Genomic DNA, 9821 nt, shown 5'->3' with positions numbered 1-9821 from the left:
TAATTATCAGGGTAAAAAAAAAAAATAATTAAAAATCCAATACCACCAGCTTTTTGGTAAGTCACTTATTTGAAAGCAAGGAAAATACTTTTGAAAGCAAACATTTGCTCAAGGGCTTCAAGGCTGTTCTTGAATCAAGATCGCAGTTTGCACTTCGTAAATATTTTGACGTTAATATGACGTCACTTCTCGAGTTGGATTACTCATAATCTCTGATTCCACCATTTTTATCATTTTGGTTGTAGGTATTACTCACTAGCCACCAATGTCTTCTGAATCCAAACTCTTCAGCCCCCAGTCATCAACATTTTTAAGATTAAGGGTGGGTTTCACCAACCTACTTTTTTGTCTCTCATTTAATAGCCCTGTTAGCCTAACAGCCCTGTTAAACCTATACAAAACAAATGGATCTTAACAGCCGGTTAGCTTAACAGGCCTTCAAAGGGCTACAAAAATATTGGTGAAATCCACCCTGAGTTACTATCAAGATCCGGGCGTATCCAAATCTTGTCAATCTAGTATATTGGTGAAATCCACCCTGAGTTACTATCAAGATCCGGGCGTATCCAAATCTTGTCAATCTAGTATATTGGTGAAATCCACCCTGAGTTACTATCAAGATCCGGGCGTATCCAAATCTTGTCAATCTAGTCTAGTATATTGGTGAAATCCACCCTGAGTTACCATCAAGATCCGGGCGTATCCAAATCTTGTCAATCTAGTCTAGTATATTGGTGAAATCCACCCTGAGTTACTATCAAGATCCGGGCGTATCCAAATCTTGTCAATCTAGTATATTGGTGAAATCCACCCTGAGTTACTATCAAGATCCGGGGGTATCCAAATCTTGTCAATCTAGTATATTGGTGAAATCCACCCTGAGTTACTATCAAGATCCGGGCGTATCCAAATCTTGTCAATCTAGTCTAGTATATTGGTGAAATCCACCCTGAGTTACCATCAAGATCCGGGGGTATCCAAATCTTGTCAGTAGCTAGGTAAGTCTACATATATTACATAATATGTCACTTACTATTAAGTATGAATACAAGCGGTCAATATCTGGAGAACAGTGAGTCCAACAAGTATCGGCAGTACTCTGAACAGGGCAACGTGCAATTAGTTTTGCCACCTGAAAAGATTAATCAGGGAGTTAGTAATGTGTTTTGGTCAGAGCTTATAATTGACTGAATCCCTTGGTTACTAAAGACCAGTAGCTCTGACTTAAGTAAGGTTTCAAAGTCAAAGAATAGACAAAAATTAGGACCTGGGGAATGTTTCTTTTTCCTCTACAACTTCTAGATCCCGAGATAAATCGATTAGAGAAATGCCAGTACGCTAAATTTAGTACGCTGACGTCACGACATACGCTCCCGTACGCAATGACGTCACATCAACTTCCCTAAAGAAGCTTGCTTGCAGGAAAGATATCCTCTATCCAAATCTTGTCAGTAGCTAGGTAAGTCTACATATATTACATAATATGTCACTTACTATTAAGTATGAATACAAGCGGTCAATATCGGGAGAACAGTGAGTCCAACAAGTATCGGCAGTACTCTGAACAGCGCAACGTGCAATTAGTTTTGCCACCTGAAAAGAATAATCAGGGAGTTAGTAATGTGTTTTGGTCAGAGCTTATAATTAACAGAATCCCTTGGTTACAATAGACCAGTAGCTCTGACTTAGGTAAGGTTTCAAAGTCAAAGAATAGACAAAAATTAGGACCTGGGGAACTTTTCTTTTTCCTCTACAACTTCTAGATCCCGAGATAAATCGATTAGAGAAATGCCGGTAAATTTAGTACGCTGACGTCACAACGTACGCTCCCGTACGCAATGACGTCACATCAACTTCCCTAAAGTAGCTCGCTTGCAGGCAAGATATCCTCTATTTCAACTCCAAATTAACTAGCAAATATTCAGAATCGAGATCAATCTAGGATTGACCTATACTTAACCCATGAGAGCCGAGGCTTACATTCATGTCACACCAAACTTGACCAAACCCTTCTCTTTTTCGCTAATATCTGAGTCCCTCCACGTCAGAGTGCATCGGGGTGCTGTCGATTAGTTAGAAAACAAAATTTCCTACTATTTTCACTATTATTTGACATATTAACTCAGTACCGGTCCGGAGTTAGAAGTGGTTAAATTTCTACAAGATCCACTAGAGAAAAAAGTTTTATTCTTATGTGTTGATAGTGTTAAGTTAATATTAATACCCTGTTCAATCTAGAATTGAAGCCAACTCCGACTTCGTAAAACGCGGCCTAACACTGATGAAACTTACAATCTGAGAACTTTATCCTTGCCTCCCGAAGCTACTTTCTCCCCGTCTGGTGCCCAATCCACTGCATACACTTCATCTCCATGTCCGGGCAAATCTTGCTCTATCTTTTTTGTTTTCATATTCCACACTGAAACACGTTAGGGAGCGGAGAAAATGTTGGAAACTCATTTAAGTACAGAGAAAATGTAAAAAAAAACTTCAGAGCAAAGAAAAAATAGTGCGTCTGCCTTTTAAGCACAATGTCGAGGGTCCGTTTCCCGCCCGAGTCACAGAATTTGCGTAAGGTTCGTTCTCGAAACGGCTGGCCTTCTCTAATGCTGACCTCCTTTTCTCTTTGAATTCGGGACGATAAGACCTCCGTTGTTACGGTTCCCTCTATTAAACCTCTTGGAAAAAAAAACTTTGTTTACCAACCTTTCAAAGTGGAATCTGCACTGCCACTGACCAATAGCCTTGAGTCGGAAGACCAGGCGACCATATAAACTGCCTGTACATGTCCCCTTAATGTTGTGATAAATCTGAAAACAAATAAAAAGTATACAAAATGATAGAAAAAAAGGAATTTTAATAGTTTTAAGCATAAATTAAAAATGCTTGTCACAAATGTCGTTCCCCGCCTAATACACTACGCAAAATTTTACGACTTGACTTGGACTCGAACCACCAACCTGCAGATTCAGAGTCCACCGAGCTAATCACTACACCACTGAGGTTGGTTACAAAATGATAGATTTTATCATGAAGAGGTGGTAATACAAAGGAAAAGACGTGAAAAGTCCCCATAGGAAGAAGAGAAAAGAGGCAGAATAGGAGAAACCCATCCATTCCAAAAACGAACCTTATCTGTTTGACATAAAATTCGCCACGGGCGTGAATCGAACGCTCAACCTAGCGATACCTTTCAAGCTCACTAGACTGGCACTTTTTCCCTTCTAATTTAAAGATGGGTTTAATTTTTTTAAACCAACCTTTAAATTTAATTTTGTAAATGCCTATGAGGCGACCATATAAACTGCCTGTACATGTCCCCTTAATGTTGTGATAAATCTGAAAACAAATAAAAAGTATACAAAATGATAGAAAAAAAAGGAATTTAATTAGTGTTAAGCATAAATAAAAAATGCTTGTCACAAATGTCGTTCCCCGCTTAATACACTACGCAAAATTTTATGACTTGACTTGGACTCGAACCACTAACCTGCAGATCCAGAGTCCACCGAGCTAATCACTACACCACTGAGGTTGGTTACAAAATGATAGATTTTATCATGAAGAGGTGGTAAGTGACGTGAGAGGTGGTAATACAAAGGAAAAGACGTGAAAAGTCCCCATAGGAAGAAGAGAAAAGAGGCAAAATAGGAGAAACCCATCCATTCCAAAAACGAACCTTATCTGTTTGAGATAAAATTCGCCACGGGCGTGAATCGAACGCTCAACCTAGCGATACCTTTCAGGCTCACTAGGCTGGCACTTTTTCCCTTCTAATTTAAAGATGGGTTTAATTTTTTTAAACCAACCTTTAAACCTTTGCGCCTTTATTTTGTACTTCAGTTACCAAACTTTTTTTTTTTTAATTTATTTTATTTTGGTACCAAACTTTTATTTTCCCTCTAAGCATCAAACATTAATCCTTCAGTTCTGCATAAATGAGTCAGACTTTTTTTTTTTTTTTTTTTTTTTTTTTTTTTTCTCCGAATTTCGAAAAAGGCGCTATTTTATCATGTAAGGACGTTTGTGCCTTTATTTTGTACTTAAGTTACCAAACTTTTTTTTTTCCCTTTAAGCATCAAACATTAATCTTTCAGTTCTGCATAACATATATGTCACAGTCAAAGCACAACTTACTTTCCTATCCTGCCATCCCATAGCTTGATAGACTTATCAAAGGAGGCTGATGCTATGATTCTGCCATCTGGAGAGAACTCAACGCAATTTATCAGTTGCTGATGTCCAGTCATACGAGCTGAAAAAAATAGTAATAAATAAATTAATTGTAGGTAAGTAAAGTAAGAAACTAGAAAGTATGTATGAAGTTACTTAAAACTACAATAGGAATCAAAAACAGCATGAACACTAAGGGCCAAATTTTAAAACCAGATTACGATCCCGATTAGGGAGAACTGTCCCTTATCGGTATAATATGCCTCCCGAAGCTACTTTCTCCCCGTCTGGTGCCCAATCCACTGCATACACTTCATCTCCATGTCCGGGCAAATCTTGCTCTATCTTCTTTGTTTTCATATTCCACACTGAAACACGTTAGGGAGCAGAGAAAATGTTGGAAACTCATTTAAGTGCAAAGAAAATGTAAAAAAAAAAAAACTTCAGAGCAAAGAAAAAGTAGCGCGTCTGCCCTTTAAGCACAAGGTCGAGGGTCCGTTTCCCGCCCGAGTCACAGAATCTGTGTAAGGTTTTCGTTCTCGAAACAGCTGGCCTTCTCTAATGCTGACCTCCTTTTCTCACTAAAAAGGAAAAGAAATAGTCGAGACTCGCATCATGTGAGCAGATCCTTTCAAAACGAGGCATGGATCTTGTAAACGGATCCTATCAGCTGACCCACATTAAAATCTTCGACCCGCGAAAATTTGAAAAGTTTAACATTTGAAAATGATATGGAAAAGAGTAGAAAAAGAAGATTATTCATTATCCTAGGCAGAGTGAATTATTTTTTCCCTTCCAATGAAAAGGACAGTTTGATGTTGTATTATTATATTCTTAAAGAAATGTCCGGCTTGAAAAACCCCTAAAACTCACTCTAATAATAGTTCAAGGTTATTGTGTACTGAGCTTGATAAAGTTCCTACATACCTAGTTGGTAGGTAAGTACTTGGTAAGTGGTTCACAAAACTATAACTAGGTACCTATTAAAAAGAGCAAAGGACCAAGTAGGCTATAAGTTTGCCCAACAATTGAAAATATTTGTGATTGTTTTAATTTGATCAAAGAAAAAGTGGAGAAAAAAAAATCATTAGCTGCAGACAAGTTATTCGAAATAACAAGTGTACCTTATTTCAGTGTTTCTTAATTGGTGTTCCGCGGAACCTAGGGGTTCCGCGAGCTGACGGCAAGGGTTCCGCGAGATATTTTGGAAAAATCATACACTAGCACTAGATAAAATGCAGTTTCAAAACGACCATCTTAGACTAGGTATTTCATCTTACACAGCTTTTTTTAGAGGTTTGATAGAGGGAACTGTAACATCTGAGGTCTTATCGTCCCGAAATCGAAGAGAGAAGAATGACAGGATAGGAGGAAAGCTAGCCGTTCCGAGAACAAACTTTATCTGTTTAGGATAAAATCCGCCCCGGGCGGTTATATAAAAAAAACTTGTTGTATTTTTATAATAAGGGGGGTGGGGGGGTGCAATCTTGAAAGTTCAGGGTTCCGCAAAGATGTTCACCTTTTGAAAAGGGTTCCGCGGGCCAAACTAATTAAGAAACACTGCCTTATTTATCCACAGGCAATACAAAACATTATCTGTGTTACTTGAAGCAAAATGGATCTACTCAAAGAATATGCAGCCCAACATGCTAGAGAACTTGGCCTTCTAGCTGTTGATCTAGTCTTGTTTGGAATCAGCTCATATGGGTATAATAAATACAGGTGCAACGTAAATCACATTCAAGAAAGCAAGTATAAAGGAGAAAATGTGGTCTACAAATACAATGAACTTGAGAACAACAGAACCTATGGACTTGTCAAAGGAACCGTAACACCCATAGGCAACCCACTGACAAGCTTGTATGATAATTCAATATCAGGTGTTGTACAAAGGTTTACCATATCGGAACATGTTGTGGCACGGGGTAGATATGGATTCTGGGGTGAACATACAAGGGTTCTACATGAGAAAAACAACACGTCTCCATTCTGTTTAGTGAATGATAAGTTTAGAATAGTCGTACAAGATGCATTGTGTGCGGATCAACTGGATATGAATATAACATATGATAAATTTGAGCCAAGCAATCCAAGTGTAATGGATATGGTTGTGGCCATTGCTTCTGGGAGCCGTCAAAGAGGTAAGAACACTTCTTGTACAAATACATAGACTATGTTGGTAGGGATGATGGTTGATAACAAGTAAAATAACCAAAGAGTTATAACCTGAAAACCTAATTTAATGTTTATAATGAAATACCATTACAAGGATATCTTCATGATACAAATCTCTATCTTTAGAAAGTAGAAAGACATTCATTTGTAAAACCTCCTCATGTTCTCCTTATATTTCAGGGATCCAGACAACAGAAGAAATGCTCAAAGTGGGTACTGTGGTCAGTGTCATTGGAGACATAGTAGTAGCCAAAGATAACTCATACACAGTCGTAGCTCCTGAAGACAAACCCCTGTATATCATCTCTGAAAGTGTCCAAAGTCTTCTTACACAACTAGAATCTAACAAAAAGGTATGCAAAGCCTTTGCTATCATGTTCTCATTGGAGACATAGTAGTAGCCAAAGATAACTCATACACAGTCGTAGCTCCTGAAGACAAACCCCTGTATATCATCTCTGAAAGTGTACAAAGTCTTCTTACACAACTAGAATCTAACAAAAAGGTATGCAAAGCCTTTGCTATCATGTTTGGGTGTATTGGAGCTGCAATTCTGTTCTATGCAGGACGAGACATCTATGCCAAATATAAAGCCAGGAAAAAGAAACAGGAGAGGGATCGAAATATGAAAGAAACCCGACACCAAAGGAGAGCTGCTGTGAGAGAGAGGGAAGTTGTGGAGGAGCTAAGATGTGTCATTTGTCAAACCAACGAACGAGAAATAGTGCTTATGCCATGTGGGCATTTCTGTATTTGTGAAGACTGTAATGAGAACCTACAGACCCTTTGTCCCATATGTAGAACACCTATTGTAGAGAGAATACCAACTTATCTCTAACATACTTAAAAAAAAAAAAAAACTATTTTTTGGCTGGCTTGAACTTTCATTTCAAATAGGATATCTTCAATTTTGGATTGTCGAAGACTGTAATGAGAACCTACAGACCCTTTGTCCCATATGTAGAACGCCTATTGTAGAGAGAATACCAACTTATCTCTAACATACTTTAAAAAAAAAACCTATTTTTTGGCTGGCTTGAACTTTCATTTCAAATAGGAACAATAGAATATCTTCAATTTTGGATTGTTGAAGACTGTAATGAGAACCTACAGACCCTTTGTCCCATATGTAGAACGCCTATTGTAGAGAGAATACCAACTTATCTCTAACATACTTGAAAAAAAAAAAAAAAACCTATTCTTTTGGCTGGCTTGAACTTTCATTTCAAATAGGATATCTTCAATTTTGGATTGTCGTAGTTTCAGATTTAAAAGTAAAACATTGTTTTTGTTGAGTTTACTGATATCATGTTAAGTTTCTGAGGTTTATTTGTCTTTTTGTAGTAGATATCATTGTCTAACGTAGATTGAGGAAATGATCAATGTTTGATTTTATTTTAACAATTTGATAAACACCCATTAAAAGAAAAATTCCATATTAAAAAATAAAAAGTAAGCACTCACCCAAAGATTTCTTTTCCTTCTCGGGGTTCCACAGGAAGAGAGTGAAATCATCGGAACCGGACACAAGTTTCTCTCCCTCAGGACATTGGGCTTGGTACTTGGCTAGGGCATGCTTTGAACTTTCTTCCGCTGAAAATATACACAATCCAATAAGATCTACATGTTCTACATCTATAGCCGAGTTGGTATTACACTAGGCTTGCAAATCAGAGGTTTTGGGTTCGATTCCCGGCGTTGTCAAAGTTTCTCCAGCTCTAGGCTTGGGGTTCGGGGTAGACTTAGCCTTGGGAGGACAATGGATTAGTTAAATCAATTGAGTAGCGACGGGTGGCGGCATTACCCGTGTAAAAAGATTATTGAAACAAGTGGCTCAAAATTTAGTTACAAAATTTGACCCAAACAACAAAAGAGATCTCATCTCAAGTTAAGTGTAAGCCATGTAAAAACCTGTAGTACAACCATCATGAATTGAGCATTATTTCACTGTAGCCTAGAGGTTACAGGTTTGTAATTAATAGAAAGTAATTACCCTCAGGACATTGGGCTTGGTACTTGGCTAGGGCATGCTTTGAACTTTCTTCCGCTGAAAATATACACAATCCAATAAGATCTACATATTCTACATCTATAGCCGAGTGGGTATTACACTAGGCTTGCAAATCGGAGGTTTTGGGTTCGATTCCCGGCGTTGTCAAAGGTTCTCCAGCTCTGGGCTTGGGGTAGACTTAGCCTTGGGAGGACAATGGATTAGTTAAATCAATTGGGTAGCGACGGGTGGCGGCATTACCCGTGTAAAAAGATTATTGAAACAAGTGGCTCAAAATTTAGTTACCTACAAAATTTGCCCCAAAAAACAACAGAGATCGACCATGTAAAAATAATGCCATGATATGAACAAAAGTTGTCCGGGAATCGAAGTTTTTTCGGCTCCGTGCTTGGATTTCGGGGTACACTCAGCCTCATGAGGACAATTGAGTATTTACTTTAATCGAGTAGCGACCAGTGGCGGGAATGCCAGAGTAAAAAGAAATAATAGAAAGTAAAAAATATAGGGAATAGTAATAGAGGCTCTCAGTAATGCTGTGATATCCAAAAAATTGTGAAGAAGATCTCAACTTCACCACAAATAAATCATGATGAAAGTGTAAAAGTGGACTCACGATTAGCTGGATCATATTTGAATCCACCAGTAGATGTCGCCTCTACTCGCATCAAATAGTCTGTACTCAGTGCCAATGTGTTCACCCAATGTGCATGGCCTTCTAGAGTCCTGCACATCACTCCATCACTTGCTCTCCACACTTTGATGGTCCTGTCCTGAGAACAACATAGATGGACAGTTTTATTTTTTAATCCAGCCCTAAAAGCACTTTGAAAATGACCCCAGGCCTAGAGTTGAGAAAATTTCCTGTCCTCTGCTGTTATAACAAAGTCAAGAGTTATGGCAAAATTAACAATTAGCTAGCTTGAAGGGTGACACACCTACCTTCTAAGCGATTCGATTCCCGCCAAGGCGGATTTTATCTTGAACAGATATGGTTCGTTCTCGAAACGGCTGGCTTTCTCCTATCCTCTCTTCACTTTGGAGACAATAATACCTTAGCAGTTAAAGTTCCCTCTAGCAAACCTCTTGAAAAGTATGTTCTTTTTCAGAACTCAGAACAGAACACAAAATGAAGCTCAGAATAAAAAAAAAAAAAAAAAAAAAAAAAAAAATCATTTAACGTCGGAAAAAGGTTCTTCATTTTTCATTCTAATTGAACTGAATAAATCTGTGACGTCATGCGATGCATAAAATTTGATACATAGAATATTTTTATAGACATGGTGGCAAGAAAAAAAAAATAGCATTAGACAAAAAAAACCTAGTTTTAACTTTTGAACACCACCTATAGTTTTAACTTTTGAAACTAAATTCTTTTATTATTATTTATTTTAAGAATGAAAATTGGCTTCTCAGAAGAGGGAAATCATGGATACCTAAGAAAAAAAAAAAAAAAAAAATCGGA

The 9821-nt window shown here is 37.8% G+C and overlaps 2 protein-coding genes and 1 long non-coding RNA gene across 8 annotated transcripts in view; 1 reads left to right on the top strand and 2 right to left on the bottom strand.

The window, feature by feature from the left end:
• Window positions 1-121: 121 nt before the first annotated feature.
• The window catches only part of LOC103508614 (notchless protein homolog 1), a 19440-nt gene continuing 9740 nt past the window's right edge, over window positions 122-9821 (bottom strand). For 2 of the 3 annotated variants that reach the window (XM_026823179.1, XM_026823177.1), the window contains exons 7-11: window positions 7813-7941; window positions 4138-4255; window positions 2707-2810; window positions 2293-2419; window positions 1447-1593 (exon numbers count right to left, since the gene is read on the bottom strand). In XM_026823179.1, the coding sequence (XP_026678980.1) occupies window positions 1581-1593; window positions 2293-2419; window positions 2707-2810; window positions 4138-4255; window positions 7813-7941 (491 nt within the window). In that variant the 3' untranslated portion in view covers window positions 1447-1580. Of the gene's footprint in view, window positions 1133-1446; window positions 1594-2292; window positions 2420-2706; window positions 2811-4137; window positions 4256-7812; window positions 7942-9821 lie in introns of those variants that run through there. The other variant, XM_026823178.1, reaches the window with a different exon arrangement.
• Window positions 4912-7415, top strand: LOC103508612 (mitochondrial E3 ubiquitin protein ligase 1-like). Of its 4 annotated transcripts, XM_017443835.2 has the most exons (5): window positions 4912-5122; window positions 5753-6314; window positions 6529-6587; window positions 6740-7187; window positions 7351-7415. In XM_017443835.2, the coding sequence occupies exons 2-4, from the start codon at window positions 5789-5791 to the stop codon at window positions 7184-7186; spliced, it is 1032 nt and encodes a 343-aa protein (XP_017299324.1). In that variant the 5' UTR covers window positions 4912-5122; window positions 5753-5788; the 3' UTR covers window position 7187; window positions 7351-7415. The 4 variants fall into 4 exon arrangements, with proteins under 4 accessions (XP_017299324.1, XP_026678983.1, XP_026678982.1 ...); XM_026823182.1 differs by lacking the exon at window positions 7351-7415 and having other exon boundaries at window positions 4912-5107; window positions 6740-7207; XM_026823181.1 differs by lacking the exon at window positions 7351-7415 and having other exon boundaries at window positions 4912-5111; window positions 6740-7207.
• Window positions 6941-7805, bottom strand: LOC113467156. Its single transcript, XR_003391327.1, has 2 exons — window positions 7456-7805; window positions 6941-7123 (listed from the first exon to the last, which is right to left on the bottom strand). It is a non-coding gene; the product is annotated as an uncharacterized LOC113467156 (long non-coding RNA).

The sequence above is a fragment of the Diaphorina citri genome, unplaced genomic scaffold (genome assembly GCF_000475195.1).
Source record: "Diaphorina citri unplaced genomic scaffold, Diaci psyllid genome assembly version 1.1 scaffold416, whole genome shotgun sequence".
Lineage (NCBI taxonomy): Eukaryota > Metazoa > Arthropoda > Insecta > Hemiptera > Psyllidae > Diaphorina > Diaphorina citri.
This window is presented reverse-complemented; position numbering and strand designations above follow the sequence as displayed.